This window comes from Cottoperca gobio, chromosome 8 (assembly GCF_900634415.1).
Source record: "Cottoperca gobio chromosome 8, fCotGob3.1, whole genome shotgun sequence".
Lineage (NCBI taxonomy): Eukaryota > Metazoa > Chordata > Actinopteri > Perciformes > Bovichtidae > Cottoperca > Cottoperca gobio.
Window position 1 is genome coordinate 22249670 of NC_041362.1, and position 24601 is coordinate 22274270.

Consider the following 24601-nt stretch of genomic DNA (forward strand, 5'->3'; position numbering starts at 1 on the left):
TAATTGTTCTTAAATGTTTTCATTTAATTATTACAAAGTAAATGCATACAATAAAAAAATACATATTATGTATCACTTCATTTATTTGTTTGATTTCTTTTAATATTGACATCTTAAATCTTCCATACCTTTTGGATAGTCCTTCATGCCAGAAGAATAAATGTATACCAAAACAGTTGAAAATAATAAAATTTAATGATGTTCAGATTCAGGAACAGTATAGTTGTGGTAGATTGCTTCAGCAATTGATAAGTCATTGTAATTGTGCTTTCTTAACATTTCAGGCTAAGGCTGCTGTTGTTGGGATTGCAGCCAAAAACAGCAGCCTTGTACTGTACAAGCCCAGTTGCCCCTGGCGCCCAGAGCATTTTGTGCCCCAACTGTCCACAATGTCCACATATGTAGACCTTGTAGACTGTATTATGATGTGATGGTTAGGTAGAAAAAGGTGCTGCACACCAATCAGAGACTGGATCTTTAATACATGCTGTGAGCAGCAGCAAGTATTATTTTGTTATATATTGACAGTGTCATACAGTTATCAACACATGTCTATGATCCACCTACCCTCGTACAAAAGTAATGTGTCATTACTGTATGTGTACATGGTGCAAGTACCATTGTATATTTACTCTGCAGTGTACTCATGGCACCCACAAAGGTGTGTACAAGCGGGTCAGAGAGCTGAGTCTATTTCAACTGAAGATTCCAACTGGAAAATGACGGGATGTGTAGTCTGATGCCAAAGATGCCAAATTGATTTGTAGTCAATTTCCTGTGGACATTTGAACAGAATTTCCTCCCGGTGAAAGTGAGGCTGGGGTATGGTGGGATTTGTAGACCAGTTCCTCACTGAGGTTTTCCAAATGGCTGGAGTAATCCAAATGGGCTTGTAAAACCCAGATGTCTATTTTTTTCAGTATGTAAAGGTGAAGAATATTTAAATGAGTACACAATACTACCATGCAACAACCACACATGGACACCCTGGGACATGTGCACTGTTCAAATACACAGAGGAGACATCTAAAAGACAGCAGCTAGAGGCTTGGATACACGGGTAGCATTTGGTAGCAATGGTGATTGGCATTAATGCCCATCAGGGACTAAATCTATTACTTTTAAATGATATGTGTTTTGAAAGCAAAGATCTGAGTTGTTAATAGTTTTCATAGTGAATGTTTCTGTGATTTCAGTAAAAAATTAAACATGAGGTATCCACATGTGGGCAAAAACCTGTTTATCACAACAGGCATTGCCGTACTTACGTCACACTTTAACGATGGTGTTGTAACATTTCATCAAATTCAAATTCTCTCTAACTAGTAATGTCTTTATAGATGAAATGCTGAAACACTTCAGGATTATCAGTTTAGTTTGGTAAAGCCCCTCCTGCTTGTCCTGCGCATCACAAACTGTAATGAATAATTGCCTAATTTGATTGCTTCAAAAGGTTACCCGTGTAACAATGCCTCAAAACTTCAGACACCCCCCCACTTCCACCCCACAGTAAAACATTATAATAAAGTTACATATTTCATTTACAGAAACAATAAACCTCTTTTTAATAAGCAACCTCTTTTGATAGTTCATGATTGACAAATGGGATTTTTTTTCCACCTTTTGGAAAGGGCTGATTCACTTTGTGATTAAAAACTCCAATCTCCTTCTTCCTCCATCCATCCCTCCAGTCTTTCTGCCCGTGATTTGCTCATTCTCTCGATTTCTTTCACCATGTCTGTTTTATTCTCCTGCAACAAAAAACAGCAAATATTGTCAAGCATGACCATTAACTAAACCTAATTCAAAAACATGAGAAGAATTATAAAATAACAGCATTGAGGCATATTAGTTAGGGACTCTAGTTCAACAATTTAGAAGAAAGCTTATTTACTTTCTTTCCAGAGTGGTATTAGAAGATCAATATCAATCTCAAGTCTGTGTGTCAAGTACGGAGCTGACGGGCATGGATGTGGTGAGCCTAGCTTAAGGCCCTGTAACACAGTGCCGTATGGCAGAAACTTATGCTGGCGCATATGAAAATGAGCATACAACGTATATGAACATATAAAGAGCCTATTGATAGCGTATCACGTACTTATACAAACGTATCAGAGCGAATGGCCAACATATTCGACGAATGCCCAACAGAGGCATAACGCATTCCTAGCGTATTCCTTCGCCGTATGGCGGAAACTATTACGGTGTATACGGAATATCGGAATACGCTGGTGTACGTTGTTGAACACTGAGGCCGTGAACATTTTTTTGAACATGTTCAAAAACGTTTCACAGCCTCAGTGTTCAACAACGTACACCAGCGTATTGCCGATATTCCGTATACACCGGCATACTGTTCCGCCATACGGCACTGTGTGACAGGGCCTTTAGAAAGAACACTAAAAGGAGGAGGAAACAGCTGGCTCTGTTCAGAAATACACCTACCAACACTCTGAAGCACAGTGGTGGCTGGGCCTTGACCCATGGGGCCCGAATGAATGACACAGAGCGCTGTCAGACCACCCCAAGCAGGGATCATTGGGGTCAGGTATATTGAAAGCCATGCGGGGACCTAGTTGTGCTGCCCCCTCGCGTTATAGACTGGCTCTAGGGGCTAGAACCAGAGCTGGTGCAGGTGGAGAGATTCCAACTAGATAAAGTTGGGCTTACCTCTACGTATTGCACTGGTCCTGGGACCAAACACCTGGAGAGGGGATGGACTACCAACTCTTCCAGAATTGTCCAGGTTGAGAGGCACCTAGTGGGTGTGTGGATATTCACGAGCCCCCAGCTGAGTACCACGGTATTGGAGTTCTCCCCAGGGCACAAGAAGGTTGCCTCTGGGCAATTGTCATCCCTGAGAGGAATTATCTAACTGTTTGCGCTTATGCATCAAAACAGCAGCTCAGAATAGCCCTGCTTTGAGTGTCTGGGTGGCATCCTGTAAAGGATACCATGTGGGGACTATATAGTTCTGCTGGGGGACTTCAATGCTCATGTGGGCAATGATGGTGAAACCTGGAGGGGAGTGGTTGGGAGAAACGGCCTGCCTGATCTAAACCTGAGTGGTGTTTCCTTATTGGACTACTGTGCTAAACATAAGAAACACCATGTTCGAGATTAAGGTAGTTCATAAGTGTACTTGGTACCAGAACAACCTAGGCCAAAGATCTATTATCAACTTTGTGGTCGTATCATCAGATCTGCAGACGTATTTCTTGGACACTCTTCTCATTTACGTTCACCCTACCAGTGACACCTGTATTATTAGCCTGTACTTTAGAATTTGTGTTCTACACGTGTTAAGACAAAGACCTAATTACAGTGTGTTAGGCTTTGTTTTTATCAAAAAATGACAGTAATCACCTGAATTATTATTGTATTGCCTTTGTTATTGATAAGTGGTGTATAAATAAACAAGTGTGTTTGTGTGTGTTTACCTGTTAGAGTGGGTCCTGGTAGGCCTGTCTTGGGTCGTAGGTCATGTCGGGGATGTAGGGCTCGTGGAGCTCAGGATCTAGTGGCAGGCTGTCCAGAGGCAGATCTGTGTAGCCATAGGCAGGGTAAGAGCCATCTAACTCTGAGACACAGACACAGAGGAGCAGAGCTTGGTCAACCAAATACATTTTACAGACGCACTTTACATCACCCAGAACATACTGGTGACGTGTATATTCGATGTTTCACCAAAGATCTGTTAAACCACATATTGTTGTTTTTACATTTCTGTTTGCGTATAGCTTATGGGATGGAAATTAAAGCATTCATTATAAATTAAGGGATTTGCACAACATATGTACACAAAGGAAATGAGAGAAGAAGAACAATTTAGTGAAGGGGGAGAATTGTATTCAGTTTTTGATTATTTCTCAAACCTCTGAATAAGTTATTTCCTTAACTTCCTCTTTCTTCTTCTCTCTTTCCTCCATGCTTACATCCTTTTTCAGTTCTCTCCTCTGCTCCTTCATTGTCTTCTTCTGCTCCTCTTGTGTATCCCTCTTTCTCTTCTTGTCTCTCATTGTCCTCCATTACATCTCTTTTTTTCTAATAAATTCTGATAATTTGGTTTGGTAATGTATATTCAATAAATTTAAAAGAAATATATTGTGTTACTTTCTGTGTTGCCATATTGTATTGTATTGAAATAAGACAAATATATGCATATACACACACACACACACACACACACACACACACACACACACATACACACATACTGTACAGTTAAAAACATAAATGATGATGCAATGTACCAGATTATAGCATCAAGCTCATTCACATCCCTTGGCAATGTCATCATCATCATCATCATCACAGACAGAGAGTGTAAATTGTGACGAGAAGGACAAATACTGCTGCTCTCATGCTTTCATCGCAGCTCATAATTATTGGTGCTGCTGCCAACGTAGCTGTTGTCTCTGTGTTTGGGAGTGTTCAATTTGTACACGTTGGATTGGGTTGGATTGTCCTCGGATCCCTTTCAGATCTCGATTTATGACCATAAATGGTCAAAAGAGAAATTTGCCACTTTTTATGTAGCTGTCCAAACAGTGTTGACGGTACATATACAAGGGTTACTCTTATTATAAGAGTAGCGTAGGTCATTTGGAGAAGGGCAGAGGCAGTACTGTAGAGAGTGTATGCTGTAAGGAGTGTGTGAGCGGACGAGAGATAGCGATCGGGGCAGAGCAGAGTTTAAGTTTAGCTTTGAAAATATCAGTTTGCAATGTGTGCAATAAATGTTGCAGCTCCTTCAGACCAACGGCAGTTTCCTGTATCTTATACAGAGCGTGAAGCGGCACAAAGGGACGACATTGTACAGAAGCTTACGCGCTATGCATCCTGGTACATGTAGGCACTGCCAGCAGGGCTTTCTTGGTTAAAATGGCATGCACTAAGGAAGCTATTGCTTTAATGGACCACATTTACCATCAAAACTGGCTGAACCTCTACATAAAAAAGTGCTGAATATTCCCTCTAAGTTTTCCAAAAGTCACTTGCTGGTAAGGTGAAGAGCTCTGTGATTGGCTGGAGTTTGAATGGACACTGGTGAAAACACTGACATTGAGATAAGGACATGAAAACATCAATCGAAGAAAATGTGAAATATAAAATAAAAACAGACTTTTGCAACAACAACAAAAAAGCTGGACTACGTGATATGTGTTTTTGTATATCATTACTGATCATGGCATCAAGACATCCTGTTATTTAATTATCAGGATTACCAAGTACTTCTGATTTATCTTTCTCTGTCGACTTCTAACCATCCATCCCTCCTGTTTCCATTCCAAAGTGCCTTTCACCTTTCTGTCTTTGCTCCCATGATATCACACACACACAGACATACACACACACACACACACACACACGCACACACACACATTTGATGGAGAACACTAAGAGGACCAAAAACAGTTTGTGTGCTTTTAGAGTATAAATGGATGGAGGACACTGTGCTGATCAGCTGTGTTCACAGTCTACAAATCTAACTCATTGTGTTACATTAATGCACAATTTTGCATTACATATTTACTTCATACGGTAAACAACTGGACATTGTTTACAAATTTTGGCACATTGCTTTAAACACTGTTTATTTATACATTTCCATTTTGTTTATGGTTCTTGACTTTGGCTTTGTCTTCGTCCTGCTGAATGTCCTTGTACACACCATATCCTGTATTTCCACATGGTTAAAATGGTTCAATTACAGAGCAGCTTAGTGAAAATGTAATTCCCAACCTCCCCCTGTAATGTTAAGGCTTCTTATTGGGCGGTGTGTTTTTGTAGTTCAGCAAGACTAAGAACACATTTTGGTTGTGCTCACTTTCAGTTTTACGTCAATATGAGCTTTAAAAATATGTTTTGCCCCACTGGATTTAAACATCAGTTGTGATGTTTCTGGAATCACTTTGGTGACAACAGTGTTTCAGTAACTAATGCAAACTAAAGATCCCCCCAGCTGCAACGGCAAATTGGAGTGTAACGTGGGGTGGCCAATGGACCCATCCCAACTTCCTATCTCTATACTTCTGGCGTCCTTGCTTGGACCACGCTCGTCTTCGAACTATAACCTGTAAAGTTTCATGACTGCATCTTGCTATAATGCTATGCACATGTAGCACACAGACATACACACACACAGAGACAAGCCCCCTTTGCTCGGACCACGGCCATCTGCGAACTGGACCTATAATATGAAATTCAACTACACACCTGTAAAGATTTGTGACTGAATCGCAGTCACAAAATACATAACACACAGACTCACAAGGTAAAAACAACATGAGCATTGCTGGTAACTTTGGTCAAAACTGTTGAAAAAGGTATAATGATAAATCCTAATAAACATCACTGCTGAAGAAATATCACTGTTGTGTTGGCCTTGTAGATTACATGACCATCAGTGAGCGGTCACCACACCAGTCATACGCCCTGTGTAAGTGTGTGAGATGCTAAAACCCCACAACATATGTATTTGTAATTGCATTAAAAAAGTTTTTGGGGAATATTCCCCTTTAAATCCAAGTACTTACCATCACATAGGTATGTTGGCTCCAAAGGAATTGCAGTATGGGCCTGGAGAGAAACAGACAGAGATGAACAAAAGAATCAATGATTTGTGTACACCACTATGGCAACACTGTTTCTGTCAAAAGCAGACAGGTCAATAAAGTATTTATCACAGGGGAGACAGTGAAGGTGGAGAAATGCACACACACACACACACACACACACACACACACACACACACACACACACACACACACAGAGATAACCCCTACCAACCAAATTCCACTGACCAAATAGAATTCTCACAGAATATCAGTTAACTGAACAATTGCTCACATAAGAAAAATATAAGTAGATGAAAAAGTGAACTTGGAAACAGTTTATAACTTTTAAAATGTTTTATCATAGCTCAACAAATTAACTAATTGGTATTTAGAGATTTAGAGAGAAATGTTTGGTACACTTCTTTCTGTTTTTACCATATACCATCTTTGCGATCCAGCAGCCAGCGGTGCGATCATCCGTAAAGGGTCATTGCTTTTATAGGATATTTCTTCTTCAGATAACCAAAATGCTCTATTTTTCAAAAACAGCTAGTTTCGTCTTTGGCAACAATATAACATCATCCCAGTAAAGCCTAATAGATTTAGATTTTTTGAGTTGTGTTAAGCTAGGTATTAGCATTCATATCTCTCACAAACGCTTGTCTGTATGGCCTAAAGGAAAACTTATAGTAAGCAACAAATGGGTGATGTTAGATGTCTTAAAAGTGTAAATGTATGTGTGTGTATGTAGAGTATGTGATAGATGACATCTTATTTGCAAAACTTGTTTTATTCTATTACTTATTTTAGAAATGTAACTTGCTAACATTTAGTACATTTACTAGGGTTAGGGTAGTTTTACTTTTAATATAAAATGTAATTCCTTGAGTATGATATTCTGGTTCTCTTTCCATCCCTGCTTCATGGTAAATTAACTTTGGTGACGTAATGTAATTCACAGCAGAGGCCTAACCAGCCGGAATAACTGAGAACACTTGTTGGTGTGCAGTGAAAAAAATATAATCACCATAGCAATATTCTTTAAATTAAATAATGTTGTTCTAGTTATGTTATTTGTATGTGAGGGCAAAGTGAGATCAGAGTTGATGGTAACATGTCATGTTCTGACATTACACATTACATGCAAGTTTAGTAAGATGTAGGCACAGTTTCACTCTTTTGTACCAATAACAATTACTTCTGTTTAGCCCTGATTCAGTTGCTGAACATTTCCTTATCCATGAATTGATGTCAGTCGTGGATTTGTTTAATGGATTAAATGGAACTTGTGTAATCAAGGTAAATACCTATATAGAGTTAGGGGTCATCTACATTGTAATGAAAATCAATATTTTGATTATGGATGATGATCCCAGGGGATAAAGACTGAACAGCAGTGGACCCGGGAAAGAACCTTGGAATGTACATCCTTTGTGATGAATTAGGAATAAAAGTTAGGATGTGATAGGTCACACAGAGACCAGTCTAGGGATGGGCCTGAGACCCGTAGCCATAATTCCAACAAACCAATGGGAATTTTGTAGAAGGATATGCTGAAGTCCCGATAGATAAGAATAGAAAGTAATTTTTCTATTCATTTGATTCTGAGATAATATATAACTCGCCAGAACAGTTTCAGTGTAATGCCTTGCTCTGAAACTAGACTGGAACTTCTCAACTAAAGTGTCTTGTTTAAGTTGTTTAAGTCTGTAAACTGCACATGGACTAGATTTTCTGGATTCTTTATAAGGAATATCACGTTGGAAATTGGTCTATTAAGCTAGTTAAGACCAGATTAAACTTTATTTTAAAGAGTGAGTGCACTTGTATAATTATTAAAACACATTTCAGGTGATCTATGGTGTCACTTTGCAGAATCTTCTTAGGATGGTGTTAAAGTTAAACATGTGTGTGATGGCATCATCTCTTTATCTACACACACACAGGATTCTTACCATTTCCCAGGCGACAGGGTCATGTTTGAAGAGCGAGTGTGTGAGCTCCACTGATACTCTCTTCCTGTAGTCTGAACTCTTATCCTCTGAAATTCGGAACAGCACTGCTGCAGCATATGTGGCTGCAGGGAGACAGCAACAATACAGTCATTTATGAATAGATTGAAAGGAAAAAAGAAGGCTCTCATTTGTGCTCTTTGAGGTAGTAGCACTCTAAAGCACTCATTTCACCCAAACCATGGATATTCAGTTCCTCCACACATTTGGTGTCAGAATGAAGACAAATTCAACTAATCATCATCATATACCACATGAAGGTCAACCTCCAATCCCAACATAAAGGCAGGGACTTTCTTTCCTTACTGTGTTCCCAGGCACAGCTTGCATCCAGGCAGCTGTATCACATTCAGTCATTTTTAAAGATACTCAAATAAGCCATTCCAGATTCGATACCAAAAAGTAACTATTTGTTTTATGGTACCTGCTGGAAATGCTGCACAACATGGCAGGAAACACTAAGATTCCTTATAGACTCATAGCGAAAAAAAGCATAATCAACTTTTTGGCTAGCACAGACTAGAGGCCAGGCAAAAATAACTCCCCAGTGCTTTGCATACGAGTGGGGATAAACTATGAAGTACCTTGCAATAATGTGTTAGAAACAATAAGTGAATGCTTAAGCAATCATAATACTTAATTTAGAGGTCTTAACATAGGTTACAAATAGGTTATCCACTCGTTATCAATAAATTGGCTGTAGGATTCACCGTCAGCCGACGTAGCCTATATCTAACGTACCTCTAACGTAGTCACGTAGGTATTCACGTAGGTATTTATGTACTATATTTACATAAGTAAGTATTCACGTACTGTATTCCGTATTCACGTATGTCTAACGCAACGTAACGTCTGCATATCTTATGAAGCCCACGTTAGGTACGTCCGGTAATTTTGAACATGCTCAAAACATCAGCGTTCAACAACGCACCCCAGCGTAACACCGCATGCTCTTAACGGATACTACTTATACCTTACCTTATATCAACATAAACCAGCGTATTGCCGATATTTTGTATACACCATATTTTTGTATACGTTATGCATTTGTTGGGTATTCATCTGATACATTTTGTATAAGTAAGTGATACTCTATCAATATGTTAGACATGCGTATCTTTATATGTTCACTTTTCCGATCCGATCTGATGAAAAGTTGGACGTATTTTCATATACGCCAACATACGTTTCTGCCATACGGATATGTGTGACAGGGCCTTAAGAACCAGCCAGTCGAGTAAGGAGTCAGATTGCTTGTGCAGTGGCAGCACCAAGTTTCTGTTCTGCCTGAAGAGTGAGAAAATACTTTAAAAAAAGTTTTACGTTTTTTGAGAATTCTGCGGGAGATGAACTGACTTGGTTTTTGTGCACTTTCACTCAGGCTTTTTGTGCACAAATTGAAAAACGTGCACAAAAACAGGTTGGTGGAAACACACTAAGTGACAATGTATTACAGAAAAGGCTAACCCCATTAGTTAAAGTTATATTAGATCACAGTACATCACATACTGTATGTTGGTCTGAAATATCTTTGCGTAAAACCACACACATCGTGCATTATCTGGTGTCGTTGGTTGAGATGTGCATCTGTGGCTGAAAGGAGAGATTCATACCAATTCCTTCGTTGTTGGAGTGCAGGAGCTCCATGAGCGGTGCTGATGCTCCCTCTGCGTCAATGAGCTCTGCAGACTGTTTGTCGAGGGCCAGCTCACACAGGACACCCGCCGATACTCGCTTCACGTTCTCCACATAAGAGTACAGCAGCTGGACACACACACACACACACAAACACACACGCACAAGCACACACACACACACACACACACACACACACACACACACACACATACACACACAGCCACCCACTCACCCACCCACCCACACACACACACACACACACACACACACACACACACACACACACATACATAAACCTGTGATCTTAGAGTTTGGGGTGTATTTCTAACACAGGTTACTTGCAAACAAATTGTTTTTCTGTCACAAATGTTTGGTAACTAACAAGGATTCAAAATAAAAAAAAGATTTTTGCTGGATATAACCAACTGACATTTTAATAAAATTTCCGGCGCAAGGTGTTAAATTGTGATCATTGCTCAGACACCTCCAAACATTTATCATCTTTTTTTATCAACTGTCCTCAAGTTCATGATGTTTCTATAGTTTGTGCATCCTGATATCTTCATGCCATAGCATGCATGTGAGTGTACCTGTACAAACAGTGGTATGGTCTGCATGCTGGCAATCTCTCCTCTGCTCATGGGGTCTCTGGCCAGAATGTGAAGCGCTCCTGCGCAGCCCTCTACTATTTCCTCCATACGAACACCATCCTGAGAGACAGAGAGACATCAAAGAAAGCAATAAGGAATGAAACTTGCCCCCCCAAATGTAGCGAATTAGAGTAAACCTCAGGGAGCGGTTGCCTGTAACTGTGCGTGCTATGTGTTGCAATAGGAAAAAAGTTATTGTTGAACCGAGAGGAGCCAAATAGTAAAGAAGTGCCAAAAATCAACAAGTTTGACTCGCATGGTATTATTTAATTTTCCGTGTGATTTTGTGGCAAAAAAAACTAGTTTGTAGACTAGACATACTCATCGGGGATTCCTCCTGATGAAAGATCCTGTAGCGTGTGACCCCTTGTCACAGGTCAGTCATGTAGAAACCACAACCACACAACAGACACCCGACTGCCTGACAGCAAGTCGTGTAGTGTGAACATTACAGTGATCTGATGACTTTGAAAGTCGTGTAGTGTGAACCTGGCTCAAGACAGTGACATGAATGATCCAGACCAGCAAGAAGATGTGTTTAAGATCCGTTTGTACACATACAGCGTACTTATAACTAGTACAATACATGTTCAGGCACACAGTGTGTGTGTGTGTGTGTGTGTGTGTGTGTGTGTGTGTGTGTGTGTGTGTGTGTGTGTGTGTGTGTGTGTGTGTGTGTGTGTGTGTGTGTGTGTCCAGACCTGGTATGTCTGCTGTGCTGAGGAGGCATGTCTCTGTGTGTCCTGGTGAGCCTTCAGCAGCAGGTTGACCAATCGTGGAATAGCACCTGCCTCCCTCAGTGGCGCCTGATTGGCCGGGCACAACGCCAGGTTCCGGATAAGACCAACTGTTGCCTAAGGAAAGGACAGAGATCAAAGACCTTTCTCATCAGGATGTTCCAGGCTCTCTTTGGGTCAGCTTTAGAGGCAACTTTACATGTGTTTCCTTCAAATGGCAGTAGCAGTTACACTGTTTGGAACTTCAGCTAACTGCATGCACTGCAGTGTGTGATGCATCATATCACAGGAAACCACAGGGATAAGAGGACAAAGATCTAACAGCTTTTCCGTAAATAGAGCTCTTGCTTACTGCTGAGGAGAAAGCTGGGCCGACTCCCACAAGAGCTCAGAGCTGTCTCACTGCTACACCAGCAAAGTGCTGGTACACCACAGAAGCTCGGATTTTACTTTTAAAGCACTATATGCATAGTCAGTTACCCTTCAGACATTTCAGAGGGAATAGCATCAGTGCAAACTGTGTTGGGAAAGTTCCCCAAAAATGTAAACACAGTACAAGTGCAGGGACATTAGAAATCATAGCGAGGAATTATTTATGTGAAGGTTTGGAGGAAAGTTAAACAGGTCCACAGCCCTGTTCACAGCATCTACATATTAAATCACCCCTCAGTAACACAAACTGTTAAGTAAAAAAAAATGTCGAGATGTGTTTAGTACCTCACACACATAAATGTATTGGTGTATTATAAAAAGTAATGTTTTGGTATCTGAACCAAAACTCGGGCAAAGCATTCGAATTGAAAAATTAGAAAACATATCCGGTCAACAAATCTTGTTTGGATGTAAATTGAAGATATGTAGACAGTCAGAGGAATACAATAAATCATCATATCATATCTGCAGCATATGGTCGGCTGGGGCTCAGGAGGTAGAGTATTCGTCCACCAGTCAACATGTCGAAGTGTCCTTGGGCAAGATACTGAACCCCAAACTGCTCCCGATGCAGGGCCATGTGTGTGAATGTTTGTCACTACTGATAAGCATGGCACGTTGTAGGGTGGCCTCTGACTCTGTAAAAAAAGATTTGCTAAAAAGCATTTTTAGTCCATTTACCATGGAGGACATTTTAAACAACTAGGAGTAGCACAACTTCCTGTTTCCCTTCCTGCTTCTCTATCTCAACCCCCCCCCCCCCCTCTGTCTCTCTGCCTTTCACCAACTCTGGCTCTGTAAAGCTTCCTTCACATTGTCCATTTCACCATTCCACATCATTAAACTCCAATGCCTCAGTTCATTAATATAATATGCCTGAGTTGCCAGGGCTGTCCGACTGAGAGAGAAGAGCGAGAAGTGTGGTTGCTAGTGCAATCTAGAATCAGTTGTGTCTATACATAGATCTTCTGTGTTTATTCTGCACTCTGAGCCACAATATGAACCAACAATGACTAACCATCTACTAACAAGTATTGTGTGTGTATCAAAGCCTCACATATCTACTTCCTCTGTGCCAAGAGCTTTATTGTTGTAAAAACACATAAATGAGCCACACTGTTGCACTAAGTGACATGTTCCTTCATTACCATGACCACACACCCGCACATACATCGTCCTACTGCCAGAAAAACTCACTAGAACACCAATTGTGGATTAGTCAGCCGCTGAAAATAGTGATAAGTGAAACTAAATATTTGTGTTGTTAAAACTAATAACGTCTTCAGTAGGAACCAGTGGGCCACAGACGGGGTTGGGAGGTCAGAAAGTCGTATTCAAATTATAGAGGAACAAGACAGAGATTACAGCCACACTGGCAGCTCTGAGAGGAGAGAGGAAACATTAAAAAATACAGATAAAGACCAAACTAAATATTGTAAAAATAAAGTCTCTCCCCCCTTTAAAACCACTATGTCTCAGCTACACTCACGTAAACAATTCAAAAACACACACAAAAACTCTTCACAACAGACTACACCTTCGCCAATACACACAGCCTCTACACTACACACCCTATACAACCTTTGTTGCTTTGTTTGTTTGTTTTGTGTTGCCCCGTCCTGCTTATCCTGTCAACAATGTAATTAAACATGAGCTAGATCCCTATATCCTTAGATCTAAATATGGAGGATGCTTTTTGCCCACCAAATGTTTTTAGTTTGGTCTCAATATGATTCTGATTGTTAGTAACACATTCAGAAGCATTGCAATTGAATTGCAGCACAAGCAGCGGCCTTCAGCCATTGGCTGTGCTCACAAAGTTATTGTCATAGTTCAAAAGCACACAGCATACTTCAGAGCAAGACTTTAGTCTTTTCATTGCATTTGTTGCCAGAAAAAGCATGATTTTGCTTCAATGGAAGTACTTCTGAGCCCCCCTCCCCACCATCATCCACCCACCCACCCACCTCCACCTATGAACTTGAAGGAACATTTCTGTAACCTTGCAAGATTGACCAGGTATGTGGATGTGTGGAACTGGGCAGGGTATGAACTTTTGAAGGGTTTGATGTTCATTTTACATACTACTTCTGTCATTTTCTTTGAGCGCAACTCCATGAATGCCTTCAAGCAGCGAGTGTCTGAAAGCGTGCGCTGTTATTCCTATTTAAAAGATTGTGTTTTGTCCGCTCCATGGCAACAGGCTCTTCACCCCAAAAGTATGTTCTATTCAAAGCAACTAAAAACACTTTTACCTTCAGATATAGTCAAACAACACATTATACAAACAATTTATTTTCAAACATATTCTGGCCTTCAGAAAAATATAGAAAAAGGCTAACCTTATCCTTAAGAAAATATATCAGCACCCTAAAGATACAGTGTGTGGCTTTTTATGCCTGTCTCCCTGTTTTTCTGTTGACCTTGACGGCAGGAGGCAGCAGTGCACAGAGCAGATGAAGTGTGAAAGTTGACATTTTAAGTAAAACATTAAGTTTAATTTGAAGAGTAATGCAAGTGTCTTCTGGATCAGCAAATCTGGAACTGACACACACAAAAACACACACGGGTGAACCGTACACAAATGCACAACAGTGCAATAAAATTAAAGACAACGTCATTAAGGCTTATGGGTATTGTTAGTATGATTGTACCTTGCATTTACCTTAATTAATCACCGATTTTACACCGCAACGAGCAGGTGCAAGTGACCAAAACCAAACACACGATCAATGTTTCATGACCAACAGGTGCATGTTGGGTCCGGCTAACATGCTAAATGAAGTTGAACCTAAAGCATATCTTGGGAGACTTTAGTGTTCTGGGGATATGACTGAAATGCGTAGTGTGTAGTGTGTAGACGCTTCTGAAACCAGAAACTAGTGGTCATTTTTCCTGTTTTAGTGAGGAAGAGAGGGCGTTGAGGTAATGCCTGGGTAGCATAGCTAGTGCTGAGGTGTTTAGTCAGCAGCTCGTATGGGCTGAGATAGGAGTTGAGACAGAAAATGTGGAAAGAAACTCCCAGCTGATCTGTTTTGCTACTTCGGAGTGTGAGTATGAGAGTGTCGGGAGTGTGGATGGTAATGTTAGATAGACTGGGGCATATTTGGAGTGTCTCAGGAAGCCGAAAAAAGCCAGCAAGAACATGCATTCTAGGGTGAGGTTGACGGTAGGGGATATGTAGCCTGAGCGAAGGGAACAGATGCAGAGGCTGAGAAGGTCAGAAGTGAGTAGAAAGCATCTGACTGCGAGAGCAGGTTCCTGTTTTCGCTGGTCTTTGATTAACATTGTAACGTGGGAATGGAAAGTAGAAGGACAATGTTGAGGCATCCCGGTAGCTCAACCGGTAGCACAGGCGTCCCATATACAAAGGCTTAGTCCTTGCCCACAGCGGCCACTTTTGCCTTAAAGCAAGTCCAACCAATTAGGTAGGCTGACAGAGCGCTTGGGGCGAGGCGGATAAGGATGGCTTCTTGCGAAGCGTGAGAGAGGTTTGCCAGCTGAGGAATTTTTTGAATGTTGTGGCATAGAACGGTGGGACTAGTATGGGATCGAGATCCGATTCTGGGGCCAAGCGTCTGAATTTCTGGAATGAAAAACAAGACAATGAATGCGATGTTGTTACCAGGGATGTGGGCTGCCCTAAGGATGAACGGGTGTTGATCTGTGAGTAATGTGAGTGGGCGGAGGAACTGCATGATGGCTAGAGAACGAGATCGACCTTTGTTTGGATCTCTACAACTGCGGTGTTATCAGTGTGGATGAGTACGGATTTCCTAGACAATTCTTTCCCCCATATGATGATGGGGGAATATAGAGTGTAGAAGGACAGCTGGACTGGAGTTGAGCGGTATGAAATCTGAGGGCCATGCAGAAGAAAACCATCTCCCTCCATAGTAGCCACCAAAACCTATGGAGAGAGCTGTGTGTAAAGTCGATGAATTCAGTGATGAATTCTTCATAGAAGAAGGAGATGCCATTCCAAGAAGACAAGAAATGTTGCATTTCCATTTTAAATGCATCATCGAGAACAACTCTATCGTGGAGAGAGGGGACGGCTGCAGCTTTAGTTAGCAGGTTAGACAGGAAGGATTTTGCTTGTGGAATTATGCGAATGGCGTAGTTGAGGTGGCCAAGGAGGGCAAGTAGCTGGCGTTTGTTGCATCTGTTTGCCAGCAGAGAGTTTGATAGAAGCAGATGTATTTTCTCTGAGGGTAGAAAAGGCTGAAAGGAAATTGACTACAGGGTAATGCTTAGGAACTCCGGGGAGGTTCCAGGGCCCAAAGTTTTCTCTTCAGAAAGAGGGATGCCAAGGTCTGAAAAAGCTTTTGTGTGAGTAGTAAGCCTGTGGTGAGGATGTGAGGATGATGGAGTGACGACAAGAAAATAGTTGAGAAGATGGGTATGTAAGGGAGTCTGTGGTTGTTTGTCAGAATCCAGCACAGGGCTTCTGAAAGGTTTTTGCAGCCGAATGTAAGGTGCACCAAAAAATAATAGGCTCCACTCCAGCAAACCCTGGAGAAATGCCAGAAGTTTGGATGGATGGGCAAGATCTTTAATGCACTTGTGATGTCTGCTTTAGAGAGCCAAGTTCCATGGCCTGGATGAGGGTGAAATTTGTGTTAGTGATGACACTGTTGATGCTCGGAATGTACGAGAGGATGATTCGATCGGCCCCAAGGGGTCGGCTCAGCCTGGACGCTCTCTCTCTCTCTCTCAGAAGGTGGCAGGATGTTGAGGTCATCTCAGAACTGAGGATGTTGGTGAAATGTATATATATATATATATATATATATATATATTCCCATACCTCTTAAAAGAGTGCAGTTAGCTCTGTTTATATTGTTCCTTCCTCAAAATCTGCAGCTCCCCTGTAGTGTTCCAGTCCTGTCAGCACTGCTAACTAGCTGACAGCAGCTACTTTTAACAGCAGTTAGCGGTTAGTTTTGATTTAGCAACAAGTAGCCTAAAGCTTTCTGTCCATCAGGAAACTCTGTAAATCCCAGAGGGTCAAGGCAGAAAAACCAGAAAACATTTTCTACATAAAATATGATCCAGTTTCACCAAAATTAACTTGGCGCAAAGCCTTATACACTTCTCTCGGGAGATTATACGATCCGCTCACCAAAGTTACGTAGTGCAAAAACAAGCGTTCAGGGCGCAGAGTGGGACTGACAGAGACACCATTCTCACTATTACAAGTCAGTGTAGCAATATTATTTTGAAGCTGTTATTTTAAGGTTAAAAAGTTACATATTGTTGCTTTTATTTTTGCAAGTGGCACATTTTAACATGTTTTCCTCCTGAAAATAGTAAGATGGAAATGGCTTTGTTCAATAAGCGAACTCTGTCTGTTTCCTCATCTACTAGTGTGAAATATGGCCAACATCAGCAGATATCAAAAAGCAATTTACCTGATTCACACAGTGCCCAGTTTTGATTTACACTCTGCAGATGTCTGCACAGCAGAGAGAAACCACCTAACAAATCATGTAAAATGTCCACCAAATCTGTTTTTGGATATTGTTGAATTAAAACCACAGCTGCAGGTAAAATTATCAAGTAACATACAACAAACAAAAATGTATGGAATGGAATGTTACGAATCCTTTATCGAATCCTGTATTTTTATTCAATTCGATATCTGGTTTAAATTTCAAATAAATAGCTGCATTGGAAATATGTTTAATGAAAACATGTTGACACTTGCTTTGTTTTGTTATATTCTATGGCATCGTAGATTAGATTAGAATAGAAAATAATGTAATCAGTGCAAAGAGACCAACAGGTGAGGCAGGACAGGACATAAAACGCAGTACATTGGGGAACATGACCGATAACAGAAAAGTAATAATCCGAGGTTGGGGATTTTGATTTGAGGTGTTTGTGTTAGCGAAGGTTTGTTTGTTTGTTGTGCAATTGGAGTGGTGGTGTTGAAGGGAAAAGAAGAAAAAGGAGATTAAAAAACAAAACAAATAAAACCTGTAATAGTCACCATAGTAATAACAAGTTGAATATTGAAGAGTGTCTGTTTCTGCAGATGTGTGAAACGGACAGCAGAAAAATGTGACAATGTAACATTCATTAAATTATTATGATGAAAATGTAATTACTGTAGTTCTCTTTCGTTTGTTAACTGATTATAATTAAAACTGTCTATAATTAGTATCTATAATTATTCTGTTGGCACACTCGGGGCTCCACAGTAAGGCTCTAGAACTAGCTATATTGTCAGTATGTTGGACATTTCCTCCAACACTTGTTTTGTACATTAATGAACCTCTAGGGTATTTGTTCATTTTACAGTCAGTCTGGGTATTAAAGGGTGGAAAAAGCTGAAGAACTCGGAGCTTGAATGTCTAATCAAAACAGCAATCCTCTAGTTCAATCGATATATTTATTAACGTGATAAGTCAAACATAGAAAATACTCTCAGCTGAGGACACAATGCGCATCGCCGTTTCCATAGACTGCATGGCTCAAAGAGCCCCCATGTTGCTGTCTCACGGCTCCGCTCCAGTGTGTACAAAGAGTCGTAAAACATGTGGCTAAATACATGGAGTAGGCGTTGACCTTCTCCTCATTGGTCCCAGTTTGGCGCCAACACGCTCCTCCGTCAGCAGTCAGGAAGTAATGGTTTGTTGACCCGTTTTCTTAAAGGGGAAGTGCCCCTATTATGTTTGTAATACACTCAGTGCAGAAAATACATAATTGCGCAGAAACATATTCGTAGTGTAGATATATATATATATATATATATATATATATATTGATTGAGGTAAACAAATACATATGATAGTCTTTCCAATGTGGATTAATACAATTTAGGATTAATTTACCTGACAGTATCTCTTCTTTACTGTCTCTGGAGCTCCCAGTGTCTCCCTCTCTTTATCTGTCGATCTCTCCAGGGACGCAGTGTGCCAGCGGGTGTTGTCACAACTGAAGTGTTTTGGAAGTGAAGCATGATGGGAGATGTGTGACATTATGTGTGTTTGCTTGTCTGAGGGTGCTGTTCAGACTGTTCTTTCTATGCATGTGTGTGGATGTTTTGTGTGTTTGTCTAAATGCAGCAGTGTTAAAACTGAAGTACTGTCTTCTGTATTATCAACAAACCATCAATGCAACAAATATCCTTTCCTCCGATCCCTTCCCGTTCTGTCTTTTCCATCTATCACACCGAGGCTGATACCATTCTCATTGCATGGTAATATCATCATCATTATCATCATTATCATCACCTTTACAACAGGCCAGTAGTGCGGTTGCCCCAGCAACTTCACGACAGCTGGGATACCGTAGTGCAGCCGCACAGCATTCTGAGCCAGCTCGGCGTCCTGGTGGCGAGAGGTGAGGTGACGCAGGGCACAGACTGCCGGCTCAGCAACATCCTCCTTTTCCCCGGCACGAAGTACAGCGTGGATCAACGCCTCAACGCCACCATACTGAGTCACCAGTGTCTGAAGGATAACAGGTAGAAGAGAATATATTAGAATCCCTCATCTGAAATGCATTAATTTCTACCATGAACGCCACTAAGAACATCACAAAAATTATTTTTTAAAACATGGAGGAGAGAGAAAACAGCAATAGATGAATGACATGTATACACTGTGTGTGTGTGTGTGTGTGTGTGTGTGTGTGTGTGTGCGCATGTGTGTGTGTGTGTGTGTGTGTGTGTGTGTGTGTGTGTGTGTGTGTGTGTGTGTGTGTGTGTGTGTGTGTGTGTGTGTGTGTGTGAAAACAGTAAATATCAATAAGATATATTGCTTTTATAAATTGTTTTTCCTCAGGAGTGCAGATTGTCTGAGATGAAGAGTGTACACAGAAACTGAAATATTTCATTAACTAAATACTGTAGCACAAATACACACATAGACCCAACAGGTGCAAATACTTTTTTCTTTGTTTTTTCTTTAAATGAGTTCATGCAAGAATAATCAGGACAAAGCGTCAAATTGTGGCGCCTCAGAACCTCTGATCCTACAGGAGTTTCTGTGAATGTTTAAGGTGCGTATGCACATAATGTACATTGCATAACTATGTATACATACAGTGCATTTGTTTAAAATGTAAAAAAATGTGCATTAAGTCCAAGGGTGTCAATCAGAGGTAAGAATGCTTTCCCCTAACCTTTTAAGTTTGATTCAGACTAACTCTGTTGCATGTGTCTGTTTCGTGCGGTTTGTTTGGGCTGGTCTAAAAGCGCTTGTATTTTAGTGCGGACCAAACCAGCTGGTGCGGTTACAGCTGAGCTCTGGTGTGGTTTGTTTTTGGTGTCAAAGTAGAGTTTAATGAGTATACATGTGATTCAAGCATTAATTCAAAAGTGAAACTACTGTAAGCCATTGGCTGATGTCAGCTATCGCAGAAGTGATCTATACGAGCAGTCTACATAAATATTAAGTGTTGGTAATCATGGTAACAAGTCAGCACAAGTGCATAATTTTTACCCGCTCATTTAGAAAGTAAAAATGAGCAACTACCAAGGTGTGTTGTGTATTTTAGTATTTCTAAAAATGAACCTTCACACAGTAATTATCATATTTATTACTTTTTCATCCTGCATCTACATATTTGTCATTATCTTACTTATAAGCATTAATTAAATTAACTCACATAATAACTTTCTCACGAGAAAAGATACATAAGTGCAGCAGTGTTGAACTGCTGTCAGAATTAGATTTTCCTGCATCCATGTAGGACCAGTCCAACCTTCTGACTTCATGACTTGTATGTATAACAAAACAAAACAACATCAGTGTTGTGGCTGGTAAAGAAGGTAATGTGAGCATAAACTGCACCAGAGCTATATCAATACATGTATTACTATTATTGTTGTTATTATTATTATTATTATTATTATTATTATTATTAATAATAATGATTTTTAATAATAAAAGGCAACAGTGGATCTTTCCGCCTCCTATTAGTGTCTCATACTATATGATTTATTATATAATCGATAGGATTTAGGTCATGATATAGTAAATCAGGATTATGATTAAGGTGTCTTAATCACGGTTTACAAAAGGTAAAAATTGTCACATAGTATCTCGTACTGATGACTGTACTGTTGGTAAAAAATTGACGATTTGAACTGACTCAGAATAATGACATAATAATCTGTTATGGCAGCAGAATAATACCCATGGTTCGCCGTGGTTTGTGAACCACATGTTCAACTATCACATATAGCAGATATGTTCAGGTGTCCACACACATTTGGCCATGCAGTGTACCATCCCAGACGGGTTACCTTGTTGCGTGAGTTATTACAGGTGAGGTTGGACAGGATGCCAGTTGCGCATGTCAACATGTTGACGTCATCTGAGCCCAGCTGGGTAACCAATATCTGCAGCAGCCCGTCTAAACCCTCCTGCAGGGAAGAAAGGCAGAGAACAAACAACTGATAGCAGTGACAGCTTGGCTTAAGCACAGCCTCCACACAGCAGGGCGAGGAGCAACACACATTTGCAACTAAGCCACAGACAGACAGTAAAAAATGATAGTTAGTTCCATCTCATATTTACCTCCTCAAAGGAGGTTAAGTTTTTGGTTTGTTTTTTGTGTGTGTCTGTCAACAGGATTACGGAAAAACTACTGACCTGATTTACATGCAACACAAATTATTTTTGTGGGCGGTATTACAGTCACTTTACCGCACCGTTGTGACGAAAAGAGAGCTGAGCCAGAAGGCAAAGCTCTCAATATACCGGTCGATCTTCGTTCCTACCCTCACCTATGGTCATGAAGGCTGGGTCATGACCGAAAGAACGAGATCACGGGTACAAGCGGCCGAAATGGGTTTTCTCAGACGAGTGACTGGCGTCTCCCTTAGAGATAGGGTGAGAAGCTCAGCCATCCGTGAGAGACTCGGAGTAGAGCCGCTGCTCCTTTACGTTGAAAGGAGCCAGTTGAGGTGGTTCGGGCATCTAGTAAGGATGCCACCTGGGCGCCTCCCTAGGGAGGTGTTCCAGGCACGTCCAGCTGGGAGGAGACCCCGGGGAAGACCCAGGACTCGGTGGAGAGATTATATCTCCTCACTGGCCTGGGAACGCCTCAGGATCCCCCAGTCGGAGCTGGAGGATGTGGCCCGGAGAAGGGAAGATTGGGGTTCCTTACTGGAGCTGCTGCCCCCGCGACCCGATCCCGGATAAGCGGTAGACGATGGATGGATGGATGGACAAATCATTTTTCACTTTCGTTAACATTACGAGATAGGGCATGGCCTTGGCGGAGGTCTGTGCTCTCCGAGTGCCCTTCGAGGTAATAAATGTAACTAATTTCTTCCCATTTAGGTTCACAGGACGAAACACTGGAAATAGCAGGCCTATAATCTCAAAGTGGCCTCTAGTGGCATCTGGAAGGAGCTTCTTACAATGTGATCATGTAAATGTATTTCTCAGTACCAATAAAACAATTGACATAACCACTGACAAAACATCCACTTGTTATGTCCAAAGTCACTCTGATTGCTGTAAATGGACCTTTTCCAATCTTTAAGGTCACTCAAAGCGCTTTACAACACATGTCATTCACCCATTCACACACATTCATACAGAGTCAGAGGCTCTATACAAGGTGCACATCAGCTTATCAGTAGAGATAACCATTCACACACTCACACACCGACGGCCATACCATCGGGAGCAATTTGTGGTTCAGTATCTTGCCCAAGGACACGTCGACATGCTCACTGCAGGGGCTGGGGATCGAACCACCTCCTGAGCCGCTGTAATTTGCAAGTAACCTGAAACTCCTGCTAACATAACCTCCTTGATTTCTGCCATCTGTTGGCTGGCCTTTGAAAAACATTGCAGACAGCCGCAGCAGAATTGATATCAGCTACCACTTCATATTTTTTGGATTTACTTTTTGATAAACTTTGCTTTACAAACTACAGTTGTTGTTTGTCTCCTCTATGTTGCTTCCCTTAAGCCACGGTCATAACACACTCCAATGAGCAGACACAGACTGTATTACTTTCAAGAGCATCCTTTCTTCTGTCTATTGGCTTGAGTCAGAGTCAAACCCTCCGGAATCAGAAGACAGTGAGAAGCAGGTGAAAGGTTATCAGGTGGAGAAACGGCAAGAGTGCAGTGCAATCATTTCTGAGCTTTTATTTTTCTTCATGACAAAAATACTGCAAATACTTGGTTTGTAGACGGGTCGTCCAGTCTTCTCATATCCTCTCGGAAAACATTTGTTTCAACTAAGCTAACCACCTTCCCTTTACCCAGGAGTTGAGAAGCAAAACACAGGGACTTGACTCAGGTCTTGAAGATCTGCAGTGTTTATTAATGGACAAACTGAAAACTAAACTGTAAATATTACCACTTGATATATTTACTGCTAATTTCTCCTCTGCTCTGATTACCAACACCTGTCTGCTCTGAGCACATCCAACATCTCTCTCTCTCTCTACCACACACTCACTATGCACTGAGCTGTTCCTTAAAGGAGCTAAGCTACGGATCATTAAACTCAGCAAAAAACAAAAATGCCGTTATACAATTCTCCAGACTAAACCCATTCACCATGTCCTGAAATATAATTGTCAAAAATTCCAAATGTTATCCTTTTATTTATGTTTATTTATAGTGGTTATTTGCAAAAGATATTTCATTTAAATATTTGATTTGATAAAAAAAAAATCTTGGCATTAATAGTTTTATTGATGTATTATAAGCTGCTTAGATCTAGTGTTAGGAAGTTAAACAGGCCATAATTCCATCTCTAATATCTATAGTAGTAGTAGTAGTAGTAGTAAAAGTAGTAGTATTCATTAGAAGTAATATTCAGTAGTATTTAGTATGTGTAGTAGTAATATTTAGTGTGTGTAGTAGTAGTAGCAGTAGTATTTAGTATGTGTAGTAGTAGTATTTAGTATGTGTAATAGTAGTAGCAGCAGTATTTAGTATGTGTAGTAGTAGTAGTAACAGTAGTATTTAGTATGTGTAGTAGTATTAGTAGCAGTAGTATTTAGTATGTGCAGTAGTAGTAGCAGTAGTATTTAGTATGTGTAGTAGTAGTAGCAGTACTATTTGGTTTGTGTAGTAGTAGTAGAGTAACGGTAGTATTTAGTATGTGTAGTAATAGTAGCAGTATTATTTAGTATGTGTAGTAGTAGTAGCAGTATTATTTAGTATGTGTAGTAGTAGTAGCAGTAGTATTTAGTATGTGTAGTAGTAGTAGTAGCAGTAGTAGTATTTGGTATGTGTAGTAGTAGTAAAAGTAGTATTTAGTATGTGTAGTAGTAGTAGCAGTAGTATTTGGTATGTGTAGTAGTAGTAGTAGTAGTAGTAGTAGTAGTAGTAGTAGTAGTAGTAGTACTAAATACTACGTACCAAAATCCTTTAAAGTAGCTGTAATAAAACCACTTCTTAAAAAGCCTGGTCTTGATCCAGAGGTTTTAGCCAACTATAGGCCGATATCTTCTCGCTAAAATCCTTGAGAAAGCAGTCGCAAAACAGATTTAGAGTTCATCATAGCACAGAGACGGCACTGGTGAAAGTTACCAATGACCTTCTATTGGCATCAGACAAAGGACTTTTCTCTGTTCTTGTCTT

General features: G+C 40.6%; 1 protein-coding gene across 2 annotated transcripts in view; it reads right to left on the reverse strand.

Moving 5' to 3' along the window:
• Positions 1 to 176: 176 nt before the first annotated feature.
• The window catches only part of LOC115012554 (junction plakoglobin-like), a 129646-nt gene continuing 105221 nt past the window's right edge, over positions 177 to 24601 (reverse strand). For both annotated transcript variants that reach the window (XM_029438223.1, XM_029438222.1), the window contains 9 exons: positions 21289 to 21408; positions 19271 to 19489; positions 11562 to 11714; positions 10801 to 10920; positions 10186 to 10336; positions 8516 to 8637; positions 6540 to 6582; positions 3441 to 3580; positions 177 to 1751 (listed from right to left, as the gene is read on the reverse strand). In XM_029438223.1, the coding sequence (XP_029294083.1) occupies positions 3444 to 3580; positions 6540 to 6582; positions 8516 to 8637; positions 10186 to 10336; positions 10801 to 10920; positions 11562 to 11714; positions 19271 to 19489; positions 21289 to 21408 (1065 nt within the window). In that variant the 3' untranslated portion in view covers positions 177 to 1751; positions 3441 to 3443. The remainder of the gene's footprint in view (positions 1752 to 3440; positions 3581 to 6539; positions 6583 to 8515; positions 8638 to 10185; positions 10337 to 10800; positions 10921 to 11561; positions 11715 to 19270; positions 19490 to 21288; positions 21409 to 24601) is intronic.